This window comes from Zonotrichia leucophrys, chromosome Z (assembly GCF_028769735.1).
Source record: "Zonotrichia leucophrys gambelii isolate GWCS_2022_RI chromosome Z, RI_Zleu_2.0, whole genome shotgun sequence".
NCBI lineage: Eukaryota > Metazoa > Chordata > Aves > Passeriformes > Passerellidae > Zonotrichia > Zonotrichia leucophrys.
Genome location: NC_088200.1, coordinates 43,546,642 through 43,572,315, shown reverse-complemented (window position 1 = coordinate 43,572,315; position 25,674 = coordinate 43,546,642). Strand labels below are relative to the sequence as shown.

Genomic DNA, 25,674 nt, shown 5'->3' with positions numbered 1-25,674 from the left:
CACAAGCTGTGCTCTCTTCTCTTCTCTCCTTCCAGTTGTGGGGAATGATAGGGCAAAACCCAGGAAAATCCCAGACGAACATATGGCTTCAAGGTGGTGTTACCAAGAAGAAAAGAAGGGTAATCGTAGTAGGTGATTCCCTCCTGAAGGGAACTGAGGGCCCCATATGTCGACCAGACCCATCCCACAGGGAAGTCTGTTGTCTCCCTGGGGCCCGGGTACAAAATGTCACTGAGAGACTTCCTGGGTTGATTCAGCCCTCTGATTATTACCCACTGCTGATACTCCAGGCTGGCAATGATGAGATTGAGAAGAGGAGTGTCAAGGCAATTAGAAAGGACTTCAGGGTGCTGGGTCATGTAGTTGACAGGGCAGGAGCACAGGTAGTGTTCTGCTCAGTCCCTTTGGTGGTGAAGGAAAATGATGAAAGAAACAGAAGAATCCGCATCATCAACAAGTGGCTCAAGGGTTGGTGTCATAGGCAAAAGTTTGGATTCTTTGATTATGGGGAAACTTTTACAGCATCTTCTCTGCTGAAACCAGATGAGGTACACCTCTCTGTTAAGGGCAAAAGGTTTTTAGCTCATGAACTGGCAGACCTCATTGAGAGAGCTTTAAACTAGGTTTGAAGGGGGAAGGGGAACCAGCTGAGCTATCTGGAAACAGGCCCAAGAATTGCAAGGCTGAGTTAGGGGTGAAGTCAGTAGCCCAGATGAGGTGCATGTATACCAATGCACGCAGCTCGGGCAACAAACAAGAAGAGCTGGAGGCCATGGTGCAGCTGCAGAGCTGTGACGTAGTTGCCATCAGGGAAACGTGGTGGGACGACTCACATAACTGGAGTACTGCACTGGATGGATGCAAGCTCTTCAGGAGAGACAGGAAAGGAAGAAGAGGTGGAGGGGTGGCCCTTTATATTAAGCAAACTTTTGATGCCATTGAAATTGAAACTAAGGAAGATGGAGTTGAATGTCTATGGGTAAGAATAAAGGGGAAGGCCAACAAGGCTGACACCATACTGGGAGTCTGTTATCGTCCACCCGACCAGGAAAAAGAGGTAGATCACTTATTCTATAAGCAGCTAGGTAATGTTTCAAGATCATCAGCCCTTGTTCTTGTGGGTGACTTCAACCTACCAGACATCTGCTGGGAACTTAATACAGCAATAAAAGAGGCAGTCCAGGAAATTCTTAGAATGTATGGAGGACAACTTTTTGTTGCAGCTGGTGGGTGAACCCACCAGGGGAGGGACTAGGTTAGATCTGCTGTTTGCAAATAGAGATGGGCTGGTGGGAGATGTGGTGGTTGGAGGTCACTTGGGACAGAGTGATCACGAAATAATAGAGTTCTCAATATTTGGTGAAGTCAGGAAGAGCACCAGTAAAACTCTTGCATTGGACTTCCGGAGGGCAGACTTTGGCCTGTTTAGGAGACTTATTCAGAGCGTCCCTTGGGAAGCAGTCCTAAAAAACAAAGGAGTTCAGGAAGGGTGGGCATACCTCATAACAGAGATCTTCAGGGCACAGGAACAGACCATCCCTGTGTGCCGAAAGATCAGTCAACGGGGTAAACGTCCAGCCTGTCTGGGCAAGGAGGTTTTGGAGGAACTTAAGAATAAAAAGAGGATGTATCAGCATTGGAAGAAGGGTCAGGTCTCTAAGGAAGTATTCAAGAAGGCTGCTAGAGCATGCAGAAAAAAAATTAGGGAGGCCAAAGCTCAGTTTGAACTTAGAATGGCAACTTCTGTAAAGGATAATAAAAAATGTTTTTACAAATACATTAATGGTAGAAGGAAAGGTAAGACCAGCCTTTGCTCTTTATTGGACAAAGGAGGGAACATAGTATCTGAAGATGAGGAAAAGGCAGAAGTGCTTAATGCCTATTTTGCCTCAGTTTTTAGTGGGAAGATGACTTGCCCTCAAGACACCTGCCCGCCTGGGCTGGTTGATGGTGACAGGGAGCAGAATGGTCCCCCCATTATCCAAGAGGAGGCAGTCATAGAACTACTGAAATGCTTGGATATTCATAAATCTATGGGACCAGATGGGATCCACCCCAGGGTAATGAGAGAGCTGGCAAACGAGCTTGCAAAGCCACTCTCCATCATTTACCAGCAGTCATGGCTCACTGGTGAGGTTCCGGATGACTGGAAGCTGGCCAATGTGATACCCATTCACAAAAAAGGTGCAAAGGAAGATCCTGGTAATTATAGACCAGTCAGCCTGACCTCAGTACCTGGCAAAATAATAGAACAGTTTATATTAAGCGCCATCACGCAAAATTTACAAGATGGCCAGGGTATCAGACCCAGCCAGCATGGATTTAGGAGGGGCAGGTCATGTTTGACCAACCTGGTCACCTTTTATGACCAGGTAAGCCGCCTAGTGGATGCAGGGAAGGCTGTAGATGTTGTTTACTTGGATTTCAGCAAGGCCTTTGACACTGTCTCCCACAGCATTCTCCTAGACAAGCTAGCAGCCCGTGGCTTGGACAGGAGCACTCTGTGCTGGGTTCAGAACTGGCTGCATGGCCGGCCCAGAGAGTGGTGGTGAATGGCGCTGCATCCAGCTGGTGGCCAGTCACCAGTGGTGTCCCTCAGGGGTCTGTGCTGGGGCCAGTTCTGTTCAATATTTTTATTGATAACATGGATGAGGGTTTAGAGTTCTTTATTAGCAAATTTGCAGATGACACTAAGCTGGGAACGTGTGTTGATCTGTTAGAGGGACGTAGGGCTTTGCAGAGGGACTTGGAACAGTTGGATGGATGGGCAGAATCTAATGGGATGAGATTCAATAAATCCAAGTGCCGAGTCCTGCACTTTGGCCACAATAACCCCCTGCAACGATACAAGCTAGGAACAGTGTGGCTGGACAGTGCTCAGGTGGAAAGGGACGTGGGGGTGCTGGTTGACAGTCGGCTGAACATGAGCCAGCAGTGTGCCCAGGTGGCCAAGAAGGCCAGTGGCATCCTGGACAGTATCAGGAACGGTGTGGCCAGCAGGAGCAGGGAGGTCATTCTTCCCCTGTACTCAGCACTGGTGAGGCCACACCTCGAGTGCTGTGTCCAGTTCTGGGCCCCTCACTTTAGGAGGGACGTTGAGATGCTTGAGCGTGTCCAAAGGAGAGCAACGAGGCTGGAGAGGGGCTTGGAACACAAGCCATATGAAGAACGACTGAGGGAGCTGGGGCTGTTCAGCCTGGAGAAAAGGAGACTCAGGGGTGACCTTATCACTCTCTTCAACTTCCTGAAGGGTGGCTGTGGTGAGCTGGGGGTCGGTCTCTTTCTCCGAGCAACAACACACAGAACAAGAGGACACAGTCTCAAGCTGTGCCAAGAGAGATACAGGCTAGAACTAAGGAGGAAGTATTTTACAGAAAGAGTGGTCAAATACTGGAATCATCTACCCAGGGAGGTGGTAGAGTGGCCATCCCTTGAAGAATTTAAAAAAAGACTGGATGTGGCACTTGGTGCCGTGATATTGTTGAGGTGTTAGAACATGGGTTGGACTCGATGATCTTAAAGGTCTCTTCCGACCTAGAATTTCTGTGATTCTGTGATACCATCAGAATTTGTGGGGTTTTGATCATGGGTCAGTTTATATGGTACTGAGTCTGCTGACAACAAATGAGATCCTCCTAGCTAAAAGAAGGAAAAGGATCCTAGCAGGGTTCACTGAAAGAGCTTTAAACTGGATTTAAAGGGGGACAGGAACAAGGCCAGGCTCGACAGAGAAAAGGTGTGGGAAGGGGAGAACGACAGTGATCACCCAAGCAGCAAAAGGATGCTTAGGAGAGGATGCCTCCCAAGGGTACATGAATCCAAAGATGTAACTAGTAGACAGACTGTGCACTCCCACTGGGTATATTGACACAATCAAATGCTTCCATGGAGTGCTGTACACCAATGCACACAAAATGGGGAACAAAGAGGAGGAACTGGAGATCTGTGTGATGTCAAAGGACTCTGACCTTTGCAATTAGAGATGTGGTAGGAGAGCTCACGTGACTGGAATGCTGTAATAAAGGACATGCTATTTAGGAGAAGCAAACAAAGAAGGTGAGGTGGTGGAGTTACCCTCTCTTGAGGCAACACCTGGAATGTAGAGATCTCTATCTTAGGGTGGATGGTGAGTGAGTCAAGAGCTTATGGGTCAGGATAAAAAGGCAGATCAGCAGGGGTAACACTTGTGGCTGTTTGCTACAGGCCACCTGAGCAGCAGGACAAGGTAGATGACATCTTCTACAGGCAGCACAAAGCAGCCTTAGAATCACAGATATTGGTTTTTTAAGGGGACTTTAACTATCCTGACATCTGCTGCAGAACCAGCACCATGAAACACAAACAGCTCAGGAGGTTCTTGAGGAGCAGTGATGACAACTTCCTGTCACAGGTAGCGGTGGATCCCACAAGGAATATTGTGCTGCTTGACCTCACACTAACAGGGAAGGCCTGGCTGGGGCATGAGAGTTGGTTGATGTTCAAGGATAAGTTCCTCCAGACTCAAGAACAACCCATCACGATGTGCAAGAAATCAAGCAAAGAGGGTAACAGACTTGCATGACCAAGTGAAGAACTGTCATTACCCAGGCAGGAAATACACAGGAGATGGAAAGAGGTCACTTAGAATGAAGATAGACAGGTTGTCAGAGTAAGTAGAAATGAGATAAGGAAGGTCAAGGTGCATCTGGAATTAAATGTGGCCAAGCATGTCAAGGACAAGGGAGGTGATCCTGCCCCTCTACTCAGCCTTAGTGAGGCTACATCTGGAGTGCTTTCTCCAGTTCTGGGCTCCTTGTTACAAGAGAGACAAGGAGCTACTAGCTCCAACAGAGGGTGACAAAGGGACTGGAGCATCTTTCTTAAAACAGAATAAGGGACCTGGGTCTGTTCAGCCTCAAGAAGAAATGACTGAGAGGCAAACTCAGATACATATTGTCTCTCCCAACATCCTTGCAGCTAAGCTCAGGAAATGTGGGTTAGATGAATGGACCTTGGATGAATCAAGAACTGACAATTGCACAACTTAGTAGCTTTGTAAAGACACTGTCCTAATAAGGGAGCACAAAATCCACATGGAATAATGACTTTCAAAGCTCAGGTTGATGTGACAGCTGGAACTAGCCAAACACTAAAACATAAAGCAATGTCTGCTGCAATAGGCTGCAAGTGCAACAAAGTTTTTTTTTAAAGGCACTTCACATCAGTGGTGGAAACCAGTCTGTGACACAGCCCCCAAAATCTCCTCCAAGAAGAGGCTCCAGCAAAAAGGCGATATGCCTTTTTGACCATCCAACAAAAGGGGATATGCAGAATGTAGTCCTCACAGTTCCCTTCCACACTCCCTGTTCCCTCAAAAAACCTGATCAGTGGATCAGAATCTAGGTGGAAGCCTGCAGTCAGTGATGCTCCCAAGGGTCCAATCTCATTGAATTTGTTTATCACTGACCTGGAGGAAGGGATCAAAGGCACCCTCAGCAGATTTGCTGGTGACTCCAAACTGGGGCAGTGGCTGATCCACCTGAAAGCTCCTCTGCCATTCAATGGCGCCTTGATCAGCTGGAGGGTTGGGCAGAGAGAAACCTGGTGAGGCTCAACAAGGGCAAGTGCCAGGTCCTGCACCTGGGGAGGAACAGCCCCAAGTGCCAGCACAGCCTGGGGCTGACCTCCCACAGAGCACCTCTGTGGAAAAGGACCTGGCACTCCTGGTGCATCACAAGCTGCCCATGAGCCACCAGTGCCCCTGTGGCCAGGAGGGCCAATGCCATCCTGGGCTGCATTGGCAAGAGTGTGGCCAGCAGGTGAGGGAGGTGATCCTCCCCCTCCACTCAGCCCTGGTGAGGCCATTCCTGGAGTGCCGTGTCCAGTTCTGGGCTCCTCAGCACAAGGGAGACAAGGAGCTACTGGAGGGGGTCCAGTGGAGAGCCACAAGGATAATCAGGGGTCTGGAGCTTCTCTCTCATGAGGAGACACTCTGGGAACTGGGAATGTTTGGTCTGGAGAAGACTGAGATCTCACCAATACACAGAAATATCTCAAAGGTGGGTGACAGGAGGATGGTGCCAGCAACCAGTGATCCAGCACTGATGTTGGATGAGGAGCAATGGCCAAAAACTAAGGCATGAGAAGTTCTACCTCAACATGAGGAAAAACTTCCTTAGACTGAGGGTGTCAGAGCACTAGAGCAGGATACTCAAGGAGATTGTGGAGTCTCCCTCTCTGGAGACACTCAAAAGAAAAAAAAAAAAAAACCAAAAAAACTTGACGCATTCTGATGTAACCTGCCCTAGATGACTTTGCCTTGTCAGGTGGGTTGGACTAGATGGGCTCTAGTGATCCCTTCCAAACCTAACAATTCTGTGACTCTCATCAGTGTCTACAAGTATCTAAAGAAAGGGTGTCAGTGGATGGATCCAGGCTCTGCTCAGTGATGCCAAGAAACAGGACAAGAGGCAATGGGCACAAACTGACACACAGGAAGTTCCACCTGAACAAGAGGAGGAACTTTTTTTCTGTGCAGCGACCGATTGCCCAAAGAGGTTGTAGACTCTCCGTTTCTGGGGATATTTAGGAACAATCTGGACACAATTCTGTGCAATGTGCTCTAGGAAAACCCCCTTGAGCAGGGGGGTTGCACCAGATGACCCACTGTGGTCCCTTCTACCCTGACCCATTCTGTGATTCTGTTAGTCAGTGATTCCTGTCATTCAGCTGTTTTATTTTTCCAAATATATATATAAACACACAGGTATATCTAAAAACAACATCAACTGCCCTCTCTTTGCTGTGTTTTAAGTACATGAGCCAGACATGCCTACCAAAGAAAGAGAGGTCAGGACCAGTACAGTTACATACATCTATCTTCCTTCCTTTGCAACAATTATAGTGATTTTTCATATAATTGCAATATATCCCATCCTCTATCTAATTCACCTGTCTTGCTGTAAAAGGCCTCCAACCAAGGAAAAAGAAAACACTTTTTTTTTCCTTCCCAGGGGACTTTTTCCTTTGCCTGTTTAGCAAACCTTTGATTTTTCTGTTAAAATTGACATTTCAAAGTAGTTAAAGTATTTTTCTCTTATAATATGTTTTTGCATACAAGAACAAAACCTTTCTATTTTAAGCAGTTGCCACAAAAAATGGGGACAGATTAATAAATGTCTATATAATAAACAAACAACAACTGGTAGTTAAAATTCAGAGGACATTTCCTAGGGGACTATAAATAATAAATAATTTGTGCGAGGCTAAGGAGCAGGCATAGTAACATTTTCAAAATGGCACACTATCAAATCAAGAGGACTAGACTCCTGCAACAAAAGGCAAAGAAAAAGGATGTGCATTTTAAGCTCCATTGACTCTCCAAACATGGAGACCACTGACAAAGAGTGGTATCTACAGAGCTTTGTTTATCACTGATCTCTGATAAGGCTACTCTGGGAATTTCTTTGCTATAGAAAAACAGTAAAACTGCTCTCTGATTACACCATCCATCTGACCTACTGTGAGGTAGTACCTACTACCAGCTGTGAGGTAGTACCTGTTAATATTCACACATCCTATTGTGGAGCCAGGGACCCTGAACAATACTAGCTGGGGACAGAAGCAGTAGCAGGTGTCAATGCCACTAAAACCTCCAGATTTTGCAGTGTTTTAATTGTAAGGAGACCATTCTAAAAAGCCCTGACTCTCTACTGCCGTTCTAATAAACCAAAACAATAAGTTTCAAGATACATTGCTTATACTGCTGTGCAATTAGAGCTCTCTGTTAACTCCTGAGAGTGTGAATTGACACTCTATGGTTTGCTTTCACAGACATGTCAACAATTTGGAAAACTAAAGAAGTCTCAATACAGGACCTCTGAGGGGAAAATATCCAGAAGAAGTCATGGAACACTGGTTGAAGACAAGGCTACAAATAAAAGGAAACCCTACAAGGGGTTACTTCACCAAAGTGCTTGCAATTAACACTCAGATCTTGGGATGAAAAATGTAGCAAATTGCTACAGTTTCCTTGTAGCGCTAGAATAAGTGTCCTAGAGTGAGGAGACCCCCAGCTGTACAATGAAATACTGGCAAGTTATATTCCACTTGTACTGATTATATGTTTCCTATAAAATTTAATGAATAAAGCTTGCTAAAATAATTAAATTTAAATATTGTGTTCTGCATCTTTATGTAATCACTGCTAGTCAGCAAATCTTAAAGATCCTTTGAAGACATTCTGTAACTTGTGGCACATTTTCCCTTGTTTTCTTTGGAAATAAGGCTATGATATTAGTCTGTCTGTACACCTCTGATCAAACAAAGCACTGATCTTGCAGACAAATATGGCTACCTGGCTCAAAATACAAAGATAAAATACAGTTAAGCCAGGAAAAATGGGCAATCAGGACTAGAACAGCCTTAGCAGTAGACATTTATGGACCCTACGGGTGCCAGGAAATAAAAGGCTTAATTTGGTATTTGCAAATTGAAAGTCAGTCACAAATTAGAAATTAGACTGTCTTCTTGAGAGTTAGATGCTGAATGGTAAGGAAGACAAACTGGAACACAAGATGGAAAAGAGATTGTTGAATCATCTAAGTGTATACAGACATTGTATACAATGTACCTAGATTACAAAACTACCAGCTTGCACTCCAACATTACATAACCTGTGTTAGAAAACAAGCCCAGATGTTTTCTAAGGAAAAATATTCCCCTTTTAGTGATTCAGTAGTCCTGTACAGGAAACTGACAGATGAAGTTTTTTCCAAAACACGTGCCTAAGTGCAGGCCACAAAAAGGAGATACTTTTTTACGTACATGCTTTACATGTATCTATACAATCCTATCTATAGATAGCTTCACATGCTATCTATACAATCCAGCTGCAGAGACTGGGAAGTTTAGCACCACCCCAAAGAATGATGCAGTACTCTGGAGCATCTGTTTTTCACAAAACACAAGAGTTTTTAAAGACATGACCCATCATGCATAGGAGAAAGAAATCTAAATTGTGTAACTCCACTTTTTATTTAAGAAGGAAATGTAATTTTTAAAATTAAAATGAAGCTTCCTTATTCTACCATTCTTTCTGTTGGCAAATGAAAGCCATAAACTGAAACTACACGATGATGGGGAAATTAAATATAAATCTGGATGCCATTTATTCCACTCATACTGATGTTTGTAGCCTTGTCAATAACCAATGTGAAATGTGAATATCAAGCAAAAAATCTAAAAAAATTATAACTCAGTCCTAAGAACTCACCATAAATTGCTCTGTAAATAGAATGCTTCATAAATGTATTTTTCAGCACACAAGGACTTCCAAGACTAAAATCTGAGTCAAATATAGCATTCTTCAGATAAAGTAAGTTACAGGTGGCAGTCACAAGTAACAAGGCATACCTTATTTCCTCAATTTCACAACACTTTTATTGAAACATATGTAAATGAATGTGATTGAAAAGATGGTGAATGGTAGTTGTAGAATAATAGTGAGCATTTTAAATTGCAAATAACTTGTCTAACAATCAGTACCAATAGCATTACACTTTTGACCTACTGCTCACTGATTCATCTGTGTAACAGCATCCTCTAATACTGTTGAAATCTACCACTGCTAATTGGTTTTTAGGGTCAGAACATATATATCTAAATTTATCCCCAGATGAGACCATTTTACTGTATCGCTGCACAGTCTTTGCAAAGCATGACACTGAAAAAAATCACTGCTGCCCTATATAATTCTTAAATCAAGCAAATTCAATCTTACAGCCTTAGCATTCTCAAAAAAAAAACCAAAAAGCCAAATTAGGCAATTCACTCCTAGAATGTTTTACCAAAGACATTTATTTCTTATTATAAATGAAGTCAATACTAGCATGGAGTTTGCAGGTTTTTTTAAATTTTAAACAACCTTAAACTGGTTAGGGGTTCAAATTATGGAAATAATCCATTAAATATTTACAAGAAAAAAAAATCAGAAGTTCATAGCACCATACCTGTGCCCTTGCCTGAACTTCCCCAAGGAGACCTGAGTACTGCTGTTCCAGATACTTTTTTTCATTCTGCCAACAGCTTGCCTGTGCTTTCATTTGTTCAGCCATTTTGTTAAAAGCATCTTCCTGGCTCAGCTGAAGCTCCTTCATAGTATTGGACTTGTTTTTACAAACATATTCCAGGTGAGATATCTGTGTAACAAGCATTTAAAAAGAAATTATTTTATTTCTCTAAGCGCCTTTTTACTTTTTTGTGTATATCAGTTTAACCACAGACATCATAAAACCTAAACTGTAATTTCTTCAATATTTTCATTAAAACTAAGTAAAAGCCTTTCATGACAGATTATTTACTTGAGTTGTGCAACAATATCAACAAAAAATTGGATTCAGTTTTGCCATTGCTGTACCATATTGCAGATGCTTGTTGCTTTCTTTGTTGAAAACCTGAACTGGACATGTCTCCTATGTTTTGGCTTTTTGTAAACAAGAGCATTAAATCTTGTGATGGTAAAGTACCAATCTGAGTATACCAGTCCCTTAGAAGTTTGCAAGAATTGTAGATAATATATAAAAAAACCAGTCCTTAATATAATTTTTGTTTTAGTGGAAAACCAAAACATTCCAAATACTATAAAGCATTAAAAGAATTTCAGGACATTTTAGCACACAGAATTTGTTTTCAACAAGTACAAATGGATTCACTCTGTGGATAACTTACTAGCTCCCATGCAAACTAAATGGAGGAATGAATCAAGGTAAGAATAATTGTGAAATACACACACCTACAATTAATTACTAGAGAGTATCAGCAAGCTACTTTTCAAGTGCATCACACAGAAATGCAAGAGGAAAATTTTCCTCACCAGAAAGCGGTTATAACATGAGTGACATACTGTTCAAAATCCCTCAAAAGCTGGTGAGTATATGAAAAAAGTCCTAGAGACCTCACAGTCAATATCAATAACCATACTAAATTAAAAAGCAAGAAACAATATGACACAGTATCCTCAAACACTGCCAATAATGTTCACTCCCTTCTCTTCCACTCCCCTTTTCTCATTTACTTCAAAAGTAAAATGCAAAAGTATATCCAATGTTCATCATCCAGATTTTATCCTACCCCATCGGTAAAGAGGTAGGTCCAACTGACTGCTGAGGTATTTATTAATTGATGGGCAGAGTTAAAACAATTCACTGTAACCAGCCCTGTACCTTACTCAGACCAGAAGAGTGGTCACTCCTGAAGATGAAAAATGTCAAAATAAGATTTTCCCCTACTATGTCTTAAAAAATGTCAGCAGAGACAAGTTCTGGAGTTGCTGTACTAGTCTTAAGACTGACCTGATCAATGGAGCCAGAAAATGAACTGAAATTCCAAAGACTGTCATATGTTAGTCTGTGGAGTCAGTTTAATTTATTTAAAAGGAGATTTTTCTTTCCTAAAAATGCAGGGATTTATGGAGAGAAAGGCCAAATAAGCTTACTTGCACCCTGAAAATTACAGCTCCTCTCTACAGCAAATACTGAAATGTTTTATAAAAACTGGTATTTTCTGTTTGTGTTACTGAATATAATTCTATAATCCATGAGTTACAATTAAATGAAAAAATACACTGTCATTCTTCCAAATGAAATAATAAACTCTGAATAATAAACATATAATTTGAAGACGACACTCCTTGAGTAAGGGCATTTTGTTTCAGTTTTATGGTAAAATAAAGACTTGCTTTATTAGTGTAAATGACTAAGTTCTTTGAATTGCTTCATCAGTAAGATTAATTTATTTTCTTTTAATTAGGTCCCTGTGGCTAATATTGGCTAGTACTATTAGCATGTCCTGCACTGAAAGTGGAGCTTAGAGACTTCATACAGACTTCAGTCACATTTACATGCCCACAGCAATGGCATCAAACTGAGTTGTAGACAAGCCATAATTAATGGTATTGAATTATTAACGTCCAAATTCTTTTTGAAATAAGATGAATGTCAGTCCTTTTTAATGATACTGCAACGTGGACAAATGTCACTGAATTTAATAGAGGTAGCTGGTGCCTAAGGACACTTACCTTCTCATTAGCCCTGTTGAGGTCTGAGATCAGGGCATCAACATTCTCCTGCAAGACTACACAAAGCTCAGGCCAAGAGAATCTATCTAGGATGCCTTCTGGTTGTTTTATAAGCACACAGCCTGCTATCAAATGCTGGTATAAGCTATGAAGGAAGGTTAGTTTCTCCTGAAACAAAAGGAGAATTACATGATGTATCTGCACAGTGTTAGAATTGAAAGACGTGCATTACATGGGCAGTAATACGAACTATATGCAAGTGAAAAAAAGCCCACATAGCTCATTCACAAACCTTTTTCAAAATATCATAATTGCTAGTATTTGCAGTCATACATATTGAAGCGAATATAAGAAAACAATTTTCACAAAATGTGTCTATTCAGACATAATATATAAATAGTTTATATAAATACAGAACAGTCTGCCGTTATCACAATGACTATCTGATACAGACAAAAAATTCCATGCTATTACTATATGCAATTTATTTATTTATGGTAAAACTTTCAGTTATATTCTAACTGTATCCACTTACAACAACTGCAGAGCATGCAGAAAATCCTCTGATTGGCTTGGCAGCACAAGACACTATTTATACAACTATCACTCTGAAGTCTTTTTTAAATTGTTTTTGTATGGATTATATATGAGACCAAATGGCCAGAGAAAATAGGCTTATACCTTCATGAGTTAAATTCCACAAGCCATGCCTCATTCATTTACACTGATTTTAGTCAGTAATATAATAAATTGATTCAAGTTATAAATAAACTTTAGCAACAATAGAATGCTATAGAAATTCCATCCTTAGTGCTTTCAGTACATATATGCAACTTAGCAACTTTGATTAAGACAACAATAGCAAGTTGTACCTCAAAAGTCACAAGGACAAAGTCTGTAAACTATTGCAAAGGTTCCCATTATTTTCCAGGGGCCTTGGTTGAAATTTTCCATTAAGAAAATACGGATCGCCAAGATTGGAAAGTAGGATTGTTCTGAGCTCTTGCCATTACACTTACATGTATTTTCTCACAATTATCTCATGGTGCTTTAGGCAATTAAAAATAAATTGTAGTTCAGTTTAGTTTAACTTTGTTTCTAACAGATCTACAAATTCCCCAAGGAAAATCCAGTGTGCCACCATCATTACATTTGATGTTTGAGCTGTGATAAAACTAGGACGATAATTATCCATTTGGCATGAGAAACAGGATTCCAAGACCCCAAATCAATTCACACATGTTGAATGCAACCACAGGGTTGTAGACATGCTGACTTTACAATATAGCCAGACTTCTAGTTTCCTCCACTTTAATCATTATCTGATGTGTGTAACAATTCCAGCTGCTTCATGTGGACCCTATTTAAATACCAGACTGTAAAAGAGGTGGAAAGAATGTTTCCTTTTTACTCAGTTGGCATCCATGTCCAAATTTGTGGAAGTAATGAGCTCAATATGCACAACAACTACAAGTATATCATTGCCCATGCTAGTACAGAACCACTTTATTGGGCGGAAAAAGCAACAAAATTAACATCTGTTAATACATATAAGGAGAAAGATAATAGTTCTGGAATAAGACATTGTAGACCCATTCCCACATATAGCACACTACAATTAGGTAATAGATAAAGGTAGGTTTTGTGGCATGCATGCAAAATTACCTCAATTCCGTATTTGCTATCTATCAATTTACACGTGGATCAGTAATTAACACATGATAATGACAATATTACATGTTTCAATTGTAAAACATTTCTGCTAACTTTTAATTTGAAAGAAAGAAAGAATTGTTCGTCAGGCATAGCTTTTTAAATAAAGTCTGTTTTTCAAAAATTTAAAATACAGGAATGATTAAGCTATTAGTTCTGATACAGAAGAAAGGAGAACCAATATGTCCTGAAATCCTGTAGATATTAAACACATATTTCAAAATACGTATCTTAAAATCATATTTTAGGGATAAATCTGTTAAAACTAAGAGTAACCATCTGATGTATGTAAATGTATAAAGCTGAGATTAAATAAAGACTCTTTGACAGTCATCTTGTCTCTAGTAATACCTCCGTATCCTTCTGGTAAGCCCTGGTAAGCTTCTGGATTTCATTTTCAGATTCTGTGGCACGTACTTGCTCTTTCTCCCAGCATTGCTGTACATCCTGCAGTTCCATTTTTAAAGTTTCTATTAAGGTCTCTCTGTCTGCACACTTAGTGTGCAGATAGTTTAACTCTTTCTTGGTATCAGCCATGGTATCCTGAACTTCCTGTAAAACAGAGGAATTTAACAGAAAAGCTGGTATAAATTTTACTCTATAAAATGATATCCTATCCAAGTGTTCATCACCTGAGGAAAGAAACAGTCATATAACCACATGTATTCACAAGAATCCAGGCTGGGTGGACTTTATCTTTCAAGAATAGTGTTTCAAAATTGACAATAGGCCTCTTGAACAGCTTGCAACTAGACAGATTGGAAATCCATCTCTGACAGGTAAAGGCTCCATGATACAGTAAACTTCACAGTCCCCTCTACCCCCACAAATGACATGCAGAACACAGGAATGCAACTTATCCTCTGCAGAGCGCAAAGCTCTCAGACCCATTGAAAAGATACATTATTTTCTTAAGTGAATCCCTGATCTGTTAGGGCTGAGTCTGCAAGCAACAGAGATGCTGTTGTGCATTATATTCTTTACATGCAAGACAAAAAAAAGTGAGGACTCTCTTTGGAGGTTGACCATGGGAAATAAGTAATTAGAAGTAGTCATAAATACTGTTATGTAACAAACACCAAAATCTCATCACGTAAACATAGAACTTAATATAATACCCCCTCTGAGCCCAAATATGGTGCAGTTACACTGGATTTCCAGCACTGCTAAAGTTTGCAAGAGGTCAAACTGAAAGCATTGTTTATTTTTCATAAAATCATAGCTTCATAGACCATAAATAGACCAAATTAATCAGAAAATGACAAGCTTTATTCTTCTAAATAGAAACATTAAAATATTAAAGTAATTTTAAATTTCTAAAAGAAATGCTTTCAGACTAGATCTAGATTTTGATCATCTATACAATATTATTACCAAAAATTTAGAGAGATTGAAAGCTGGCATACTGCATAAAAACCAGTACCCTGTGTGTGTAGCAAGCTCAGTTTGTGCATGAAGAATACAAGTATCTCTTGCAAAGGTTGCAAAATTTTTAGGTGACTTAAAAAAGTGCTGTAACAGAAGTAGAAGTCCTAAATCTTCTAAACATAAATTAGTAAAGAAACTTCATAACAGGTGACAACACATCATATCCATTAATGTGAAGATGCAATGAATGTTACAGAAAAGCACTGCATAAAACATAAAACAGCTTATCCTCAAAAAAAGAATCTGAAAAACCCTGTGTTTACAGACATTCTATTTTGGCAGTAATACAATACACTGCTAGTTGGGAGATTAGGTTAAAACACAACCTCAGGATTTGCTCACTCCCTTGGCTATTGATTTAACCAGAAAGGACATTACAAAAGTGGTGTCAGCCAAAAACAGAAAGAAAAAAAAATATTTCCAAAACTAAAGGAAAGAGCTCTCAAGTGTTTTTATCTCAGGTAACTTTTACTCCAAGAAATTTTAGACTGCATACTTTACAGATGTTAAAGAGAACTTGATGCATCACATGCATTGACCGTTCTGACAAACATAAATAAAACAATTAACTAAAGAATTGACATCGTTAAAAAAATATACCTTCATATGCATAGAGGCAATTAAATTCTCTTTCCCTTTTCTTGAGAAAAACAGTTAAACAAAAAAGATTACTGATAACGATTTCAATATAAAACAATACTTGCAAATTTATCAAGGTATTTTAATTATTTCAGAAGGGCTATCATTGAAATTATGTGCTTTATAGGGATAACTAGGATAAAGCAGCATGGTTTCACACAAACTTGTGAGGTGAACCAGTTTGCTCAATAGAATACAATGATAGAAGAACTTACTCTGATAAGAAAAAAAATACTTTTAATCCAGAAAGATAGGTTTTGCAAAATGTTCACATTTTATGCTAAGTTCATTAAACCTACCTTCAGGTCTTGTCTTAAAGCACACATTTTCTCCTCAGATACCTCAAGTTCTTTTGTTGTCTTTTTACACAAAGCCTTCATTTTCTCAAGCTGCAAAAAATATGAAAGTCAAAGAGGCTTTTACAGAAAGGGTGCAATGATCTATTCAATATAATATAAAGGAAGAATTTCATACATGAAAGTAAAAAACAAAATTTATTTAAATTCCTTGAAGAGCTTTTGTACTACATACTATCTAAATAATATGCCATTACAAAACACTAAATAATCTTTTACAATTATTAAAAATGAAGAGTAGTGGCAGAATCCCAAACTGAGTCCATTCTTACCTATCCTATTAACTCTCAAAATATCTGACAAAAACACAGATTCTGAAATGCACTTGAAAGTATAGTAAATTCAGATAATGATCCGGGGAGTGGTTTGAGAAAACAAGTTTTCAAGTCAGTGGCCATCTGCAGAAATTGTCTAGCTACAAGCTTGATTCTTTACAGAGCACTGGATAGTACTCACATACTGTAAAAAGCATCAATGTACCACAGAGGCACAATGACTTTTAGGGTTAAAAGCAAAAGCAATCTCAGAGGTTGCTTAATATGTACTGAGGTACTACCATGTGTACTAGCTTCACTTTCCACTTTCAAAAACAGTAACTACATAACAAAATAATGTCTATCTCTGTTTTTATGATGACTCTGCTAACGCCTGACATTTAAGGAGCAACTCAGAAATAGAAATAGAACACCTAATTTGCAAAATTTATGAATTACATTTAAAATGTTTATTTTTATATTTTGATGTCAGGAAACTTGGCAGAACCCTTAGAAATAATTACAGTAAATTAAAGAATGCTACTGGAATATTTCCAGTTTTTTTATTAGTTTACTAATCGTTTCCCTCTATCCAAACATGTTCTGGTATCTGCACTATACAGAAAGTCAGAAGTTAGTTATCTTCAAAACCCAAAACACTTCTACACCTTTCTAGTTTGTTAGTTTGTGTGACTACACAAACTAACCAGATCTTTTAATCAAATGTTTAACACAGTAAGTTAAAGATGACACATGACAAGTTTACCAGCGTATTTCACATATACACACAGGTGTACCCATACATTAATAAATTCATCAATATGTGGGATCTTGTTGAAAATACTTTTACAAAAGAAACCACTAAAATTTGCTTACTGTTGTGTTGCTACTAAAACCCTTCCTTATTGTGTATTAAAACAACCTAGTTTTATTGCACAGTGCCCTTCATAGTCCCCTTGTGCATTATTGTATTATTAAAGTTTTATTATTAAACATATCTCACACATAAAAAGCCAAAAGCAGCATTCTCTGTGGGGGCGGGGGTAATCAAGAAGGACAGAGCACTGCCCTTTCTGTGCACCACGAAGGTGCTCAGTGATCTCTGGCTCCATATGACAACTTCAGGGTCAGTCATACACAGTCCTACTGGGAAGTCTTGCGGCAGGTCATCTGTTGGTCCTGCTCTGCTTGCGATTTATTTTCCTTGACAGTTCATTCTTCTTTCTGCCAGAACACTCTCTCTGCTTTCTTAGAAGCCACCCCCTTGGTCTCCCCACTGCTGTCTCTGGCACAGTTTCACAACAAAGCACATCACTAAGCCAAAGCCTGCTGAGTCGACTTTTCAACTGTGCTGCCTATCACGTGATGCTCCTCCTCCCAAATAACAATTCGCTGTGGGTAGTATGTTCCTAGTTACTCTGCAGCTTCCAGACTTGGGTCTCAGAAGAGTTTCATAATGACTATACACATCAGTTCTCTTATCTCGCTGGGAGAGACTTAACAGTGCTTGCTGTTTAAAAAGTGTAATTGTTACCATGGTCACTTATTTTTGTGCCCCTTGAACAAACTCAAAGGTCTTGTGGGAGATCTATTTTTTCCACTAAAAAGGGCAAAGCTAATATAGTTTTCTTTTTTTATTTTTAATTTTTAATTGTTTTAAACCTGTTGAATGACTAGCAAGACTATGCATTTGTCAAAATAATAGACAAAACCTAGAATTTAAATAAGAGTGCCGGCACTTTACAACCTCATCACACCTTGCCTTTCTGTATTTGCCAGTTTTATTCAGAGTCTAATCACAAGTTTGTACAAAAAGTTTTAATGGTGCAGTTAACTTCTCTGTACAGCCTTTAAAGCCACAAATTAATAACACATTTACACTCAAGAGGAGTAATTTAGTCAGACTAGCAAAACACACAAGAAAATAAATGCAAAACTGTAACTTCTCAGTCAGTGATATAAAAGGACTGCATGTAAAACATCTGATTTTTTTCAAGGGTAAGTTTCCCAAAATTGAAATACTTCCATTATTTTATTAGATAACGTAAAGACAATATTCTAACATTTTTATTGAAATTATAGCAAAAAAGCTCCCAAAGAGAATCCATTGAAAACACTCTCCTCAGAAAATTATACCAGTTTTAAAAGTATAGGGGAGCATGCCTGATAGCAGTGACTAATGAGGCTCAACCATTGTGTTTTTAGGAACACTGCAGTATATGCAGCTGCCCTCTTAGATCATTATCTTCTAACTAACATTCTATATATGAGCAGCTTGTTATTCTAAATGTTTTTTGAAAATAACCCCAAAAGACTGAACTAGAAACGCAAATTAAACTAGAAAGACAAAAAACTGTTCTCCCTGTCCCCACAAATGTGAAACTTTACTGTAGGGCAAGCTTAGAGAAATAGTAGCAACAGAGATTTTTTCTTCAGGCATACTTGAAGCTGTCTACTCAACATTCCCACTCTTCTGCAGTTTTTTTACAAGCAAAGTGTATGTTCTGCTGCAGGCCAAATGCAATACATATAGAGCCAAACATTGCAAGTGCTACCTCATTAGACGTATCTTCCAGCTTGTTCTGGTAAGCTGTCAAGGTACACCTCAAAGTCTCAACGACAGAGCAGCTCAGAGGTTTATCTTTGTCCTCACAAGTGCCTGAAGGAAAACACAGAACAAAAATTAAGCCTTAAAGCCACAGAGAGAAAATTACTCACCCTGGATGTGAGGTATTAGAATTATTTAGGGCTTCAGTGACAATACAGAACACTGAAGAGCAGCCTTGTTTGCCATGAGAGATACAGCTGTATAGCCATGCTTTCATAGCAAACAGAGCTAAAAGACATCTGTTTAAAAGCTTTAATAGAAGATACAAAACTGTAAATTCTGGATGACATTTATGTCTAATGCATTTGGTATGGAGTCTCACATATTATTCCTACTCTAGTCAAACCTGTGTCATTCCGTCAGACAAGCCAACTTTGAAACCACACAATTATATACTTTGAAAAACATGTTGTCTGAAAGTTAAGAATGTTACACTTTTCCTGACATTATTTTGGTGTTGTGACTGAGCATGCATATAGTAATGCAGTACTTCATTTACTCAAAGCCTTACTGAGCCAAAGATCATATGATTATGTTATGCTTGTAGAGGACTTGATAACATTTTAAATTATATTAAATTTTATTCTGAAGGATATGACAAAAAAAAATATTATCTGTCCGTAGGGTCCTATATAACAGTTCAATTATAAATCTGATATAACAATATACACACTAAACTTAGTTATTAAACCTTTAGATTGAGACTTCTGATCTTGTTGCCCTTATTGGGGACATAAGAACAAGTCTGACCATTCCAAAGTGCATAGAACAATGTGCCAAGAAAGCAAAACAGCATTGCATTGATCGAGAGGTCACAAGATGTCAGCTGATATTCAGTTTCCAAGAACAAACTTTTCTTTTTTCCTGGTGTTACACCACAATATTAGATTATTGACAGACCATTCCTCTCAGCATTATTTATATTCTTAGAAAAAAACTTTTATCACTTACTGTGTGGCAAATTATAGTATCAACGTTTCAACAATTTTTAACATGTACTATAAGGAAAACTATCTTTACCAACTATAATAGCAGCCTTATTTTGCAAAAGTGAAAATATCTGGGGAATTTTAAATCCAGGAAAGCTAAATCATCAAAACTCCCAGCACAACTAAACAATGATAGAGGTGCTTATCACCAGTGTGACTAAGCAATTTACACAGGGTGGCTCATGAAGTCAAATTAGGTACTAAAGTCTGAGACTTTTCTTTGGCTCTCCATAAAACTTTATCAGAGGAGGTCCACTTACAAACTTGCAGGACATTTAAAAAATATTCTATAATTAGTGTCATCTAATAAGCACGACATTCTACTACGGCATTGTATAAAAATAATTAAATTGCTCTTGTAGGCTACATGTAATACACCAATAGAATTCAGTGGAAAACTTACTTAAGTGCACAAATCAGAACGTATTGCCAAAATTCTTTCAATTAGTTAGCCTCTTCTCTCCTGATTTTTGATAATACCAGAAAATATAAAGTGCTGTTCAGGCTGGACTAGGTGTTACGAAGTCCCACCTATTCAAAGCAACACATATTTGCAAGATTGCTTTCAGCAGCAGGAGCAAGATTGGCTCTACAGCACACACATCCCAGTGACTGACCTCTGTCCTATGAGCCACTCCACCTACTTTCCACAGTTTCTAAAAGTCTGTAGAGTCAGGGAAAAAACAAGAGTTTCTTAATGACACTTCAGAGCCCTGTGAATCCTAGAGATATCGCAAACAACTGTGTTACACGTAAAACCAACCTAAGAAGAATTAATAAAATCTGACCTCTTTTGAGAAGATTGCACATTGAAGAAAGCGCTGACTGTGACCTTAGGATAATTTTTATCACATAACCACAGCTATAGCTATGCAGAGAGCTCCAGTCCAATCTTCTTATTTACAAGATCAACCTCTCACTACTACCCATCGTAGGAACATTATGCGTTGATCTTGTTGCACAAAAAAATAAACACTATTTTTTCATACTTGTAGCTCTAGCAAAATGGTAACAAACAATTCTCATTCAGTTTAAAACAATATGTATTAAGTCTATCCAAGAGTTATCTTCCATACCATAGTTTTGTCAAACTGTCTAAATAAAGTATTTTCATATTTTAAGTCCCAACCTGCAATGATGTTATTAATATCATGTTTGCCAAAATTAGAATTTTGCCAGTAAACTTTTCATGCTGTCATTTCTTCCCTTTGCTCTAACCCTACTTCTAGGCAGCTCAGTCTGCCAAGAGAAATACAGATTCAGTCTACCAGTTGAAAACAGACCTGTGGCTTTAATGCTGCCCAAATGTTGTCTGACTTCATACAACTGTGCAGGAGACATGCAGCATAATCCAAACACACTCTGTTGTGGCAGAAGCACGATGTCAGCAATGAGATATAAAACGCAACCCAGTACTTGAAGTGCACGCCCAGTACTGCCCAAGAGTTTGAGGGAAGATTTGGGAAAAATGCCAAGTTCCATACGAGTCTTACAGAAGTATACATGTGAATAAACTCTTAAACCTGCTGTTTCAGACTTTCTGCTAGCTGTACTGGGCCAAGGGTAGAAAAAGAGATAATTTTCTTCAGAACAGCTCATATGATGCTGTGTTTTAGATTTTTGACCAAAAAAAGGTGATGCTAACTCAAAGCAGCTAACACTCTTGGGACTTTGCACCCATTTCACCCTTTTTTCAGATTACTATGACCACAACTACTTTTTTCCGGAGGACAGAGACTTTTAAGAACATATCCTATTGCTGAATAACTGCACAATGCGATAAACTGAAAAGACACAAAGTGAATTCACGCAAATGAACCAATGAGAATAATAATGCTCTCAAAAATATATAAAGGTCACTGGAAAAGGAGAAAACATGGATTTTGCTTGTTATTTTGACATGCATAAAGGAAAAAAGAAGCATTCTAAAAGTATTTAGGTTTTAATCTGCATTGAGTTTGCATGGCTGGTTTTTGATGGTGGGGGGGGCTTCAGGGGTGGCTTCTGTGAGAAGTTGCTAGAAGCTTCCACCATGTCCAGCAGAGCCAATCCCCCGTGGCTCCAAAGATGGACATGCTGCTGGCTGCTATAATTGTCACTACAGAGAAGCAGGAGTGGAAACACGTGAGAAGAACAACACTGCAGACACCAGGGTCAGTGCAGAAGAAGGGACAGGAGGTGCTCCAGGCACCAGAGCCCACATTCCTCTGCGGGCCGTGGTGCAGCTCATGGGGAAGCAGCTGTGCCCATGCAGGGCCACAGGGATGCAGAGATCCACTCACAGCCCATGGAGGAGCCCCAGACGGGAGCAGGCAGATACCCTGGGGGAGGCTGAGATCCTGTGGGAGGCCTGTGGAGAGAGGGTTCCTGCTGCCAGGCTGGAGCAGCCTGTCCTTGGAGCACCACACCCACGGAACAGTGACCCAGGCTGCAGCAGATCTGGGAGAACTTTTGCCTGTGAGATGGACTCACGTTGCAGCAGTTTGGAGGGAGCTGTTGCTGATGAGATGGAGCCACGTTGGAGGAGCTCTCAGTGAACTGTTTGCTGTGGGAGGGACCCTGCAGTGCAGCAGGAGAGGGACTCCCTCTCCCTGAGCAGCAGGAGAAGCCACTGCAACACCCATTCTGTGACTGCAACACCCATTCCCTGTCTCCTTGTGCCAGCTGGGTAGGAGGTACAGCTGGCAAAGGAGGTAGAGGGAGGGATGGGGAAAGGTGTTTTTAAAGGGCTTGCTTTACTTCTCTTTATCCTGCTCTGATGTTCTTTGTAGAAAGTTCATATCTATAAGTTAAGCCTGTTTTGCCTGTGATGGTATTTGATGAGTGAACTCTCTTGGTCCTAACCATGAACCCTACATTAAATTTCCTCTCCTCTGTCCAGCTGCACAATTAGCAGCTTTCATAGGTGCCTGGCATCAGCCCACATCAACTGGGCCAATGATCAATACTAGCAATAAAAAGATAGTATTATTTTCTCTTTACTATATAGCCTAATAATCATAGACTGATCAGCACTTGAATTAAGGGGCTGAATCTTTAGTGTTGGATCTTTAATACTGACAGATTTTTAAGTAGATCTCTCAACCCCTTGAGTTCAATGTTGACCACAAGAACGACTTCCCTATCAGCTGTGGCTAATGTAGCCCCTTATCTAGTAATTAGACTACAAAGATTTATTTAAGATTTTTACTTTTATTAGCACATAGGTATTCACATTTCAAATATAATAACAATTTTTAAAAAATTTGAATAAATGCTATTAAATACAAAAACGTGTAAGTACACCACAGTGATAATATAATAATGCAAAGCATTAAATTTAAGTTTCAAACTTAAAAGCATAGCAAATATGTCAGACAAAAGTCTTAGTCAATGTCTATTCTAATAGTAAAAAACTGGAATTGACTGTAAGGACTCAGGCAATCCATTGCAAAGCTAAATTCTACTATCTGCCTCAAGAGCCTCTTCACAGATCCTAAAGCTTGAAAAAAAAGATCAATTTAAATTAGTTTAAAAGTTTATCTCAGACAAAGCAAATTAATACTAAAGGTACTGTTATTAAATTTCTCATATTATAGAAACAAGTTAAAGCTGTTCTTAGCAAGGCTTACCATCCAAAAGACAATTGCTGCTTTGGAAACTGCACTTACTTGCTTAAGTATCTCCCCCCAGATTTACTCAAGTCCTTTTTAAGCACGTGGAACTTTGCAAAACTGTGGAAAACCTACAGTCTTTAAAGAGCTTTTCAACTGTATACCTACAGGTATTATCACATTTATAATTACAGAATAAAACTGGTACCAGTTCCAAACAATGAAGCATATGGCCTATGCAAGGAAATCAATGCATGACAGAATCCAAGCTCATTTTTAAGGATAAGAGAAATCCCAAGAAGTTGTTTCTTTATTGAAATTCAGTATCACCAGGCCCTAAAAAAAACTCTTTGTAAAGATACAAAAAATGTATCTTCATTTCAAAGTGTTTTTAGCAACCCATTTATGCCTATTGTTGCTAAAAAGTGCCAGAACATATCATGATATACATAAAACAAACCCATTTGCTCTGTAAGCTCCATTTTACTTGTTTTCTTCCTCTTTACTTTCACTGTAAATTGGAAGCACTTTGTGTCTAGTATGCAATTTTTCTAACAGAAATTAAGTTTTAAATGAAATGTTTTTAAATTGTCAGTTTTCAGCTTTAAAAAAATCACTAGCTTGACATTAAAGTTCAACTTGTTTATATTAGCCACTATTTCAAATTTTTAACCAGGCAGCAGTTTGTTAAGTCTGATACAAGACATATATAAAGCCAGGTAGCAGAGTGACAACCACTGAATTTCAATTTCTTTTAATGAAGAAAGGGAAATATTTGTTCTGTATCAGATTAAATTAATGCAACATAGTACATGTCCACAATCAACTGTAAAAAGTATTGTGTTGCATCATATGTCCTACACAACCTTTTTGAATATATGACCTTTAAGTTGCTGAAGGTTGCCTCAGAATTTGGCTCAGTTCAGGCAAAACATCTGTTCCCTTTGCAGGTATACTGTAAGGACTTTTTTCTCAGTTGGATTTAGAGCACAGCAAGTGAGCCCTTTTCTGACCGATCATATACACCCCAGCATTTGTAAATCAAGCTCTGGGCTGACAACAGCAGGTCCACAATCCGTCACCCTTTCTCAGCTAGCAAGGCCATTTGACTGCTGTGAGAACTGCTCTTATCATGTCATCAAATCAAAGCATGTTGAGAAGAGGGAATGCAAGAGGCATCTGCAGAATTCCCACAATGTAGTGACTTTGGAACATTGACAGATGCATCTGTCATTTTATACCTTCAACTAACCTGCTGTCCGCTGGCCTGACATAGCAAAGCTGTCCAAGAGTAACTCCAGCTCTCTCATGTTGTTTTCATACGTCTCTGTTAGAAAGACCTGGTGTTTCTTGGCCTTTATTTGACAGGAGGAACAGACAAGACAAGGTGGGGGGGGGGGAAACACATTAAAATAAGTAAACAGAATTTTTAAATTTCTTTTTTAAATTTAAATTTCTACTGTATTTCTTTTTATGTCTTTTCTCAAGCCAAGAGACCTAGCATGACATAACAAATAAGAACCTTGTAACACACAACATAAAACTAAAGGATTTCAAAAGCAAAACAAAAGATGGTTGGACAAAAACATAGTCTTCATAATCTTCTGCTTTAAAAGTATCTTAATGGACACTAAATTCCGCCCATCTATGCAAGCAGAGAAATCTATTGTTACATCCTACAAGGGCATCCAGAAAGACACCCAACTACTGGCAGACAGGCTAGAAATCCATGATTTGGCACTCAGTCAAATCCCACACCTATTCTCATTGCAAACCCTGCCTAGTTCAATTGTTAATATGATCCATGCTAGACAGGGATTTCTTCAATACCAAAACCTCATCCTTGTGCATGGAACATAAAACTACAGAGTTCTTAGCCCCTATCACCAAATTTTCTAAAAGAAAGCTGTTCACTAAGTGCAGTCTATTGTTCAAATCAAGACACCAAATTTTTTGAGGTTAGAAAAGTTCTACATCAGATTTTTTTAAGTCACTACAATAGAAAGACTATACCAAATAAATCCTTCAATTTATATCTG

General features: G+C 39.2%; 1 protein-coding gene across 1 annotated transcript in view; it reads right to left on the bottom strand.

Annotated features, from left to right (window-relative positions):
- The window catches only part of CCDC171 (coiled-coil domain containing 171), a 157,250-nt gene that overhangs the window by 85,967 nt on the left and 45,609 nt on the right, over positions 1 to 25,674 (bottom strand). Inside the window, exons 10-15 of the mRNA XM_064736561.1 lie at positions 24,888 to 24,990; positions 19,001 to 19,104; positions 16,135 to 16,224; positions 14,120 to 14,320; positions 12,056 to 12,223; positions 9,990 to 10,178 (exon numbers count right to left, since the gene is read on the bottom strand). Of these exons, the coding sequence (XP_064592631.1) occupies positions 9,990 to 10,178; positions 12,056 to 12,223; positions 14,120 to 14,320; positions 16,135 to 16,224; positions 19,001 to 19,104; positions 24,888 to 24,990 (855 nt within the window). The remainder of the gene's footprint in view (positions 1 to 9,989; positions 10,179 to 12,055; positions 12,224 to 14,119; positions 14,321 to 16,134; positions 16,225 to 19,000; positions 19,105 to 24,887; positions 24,991 to 25,674) is intronic.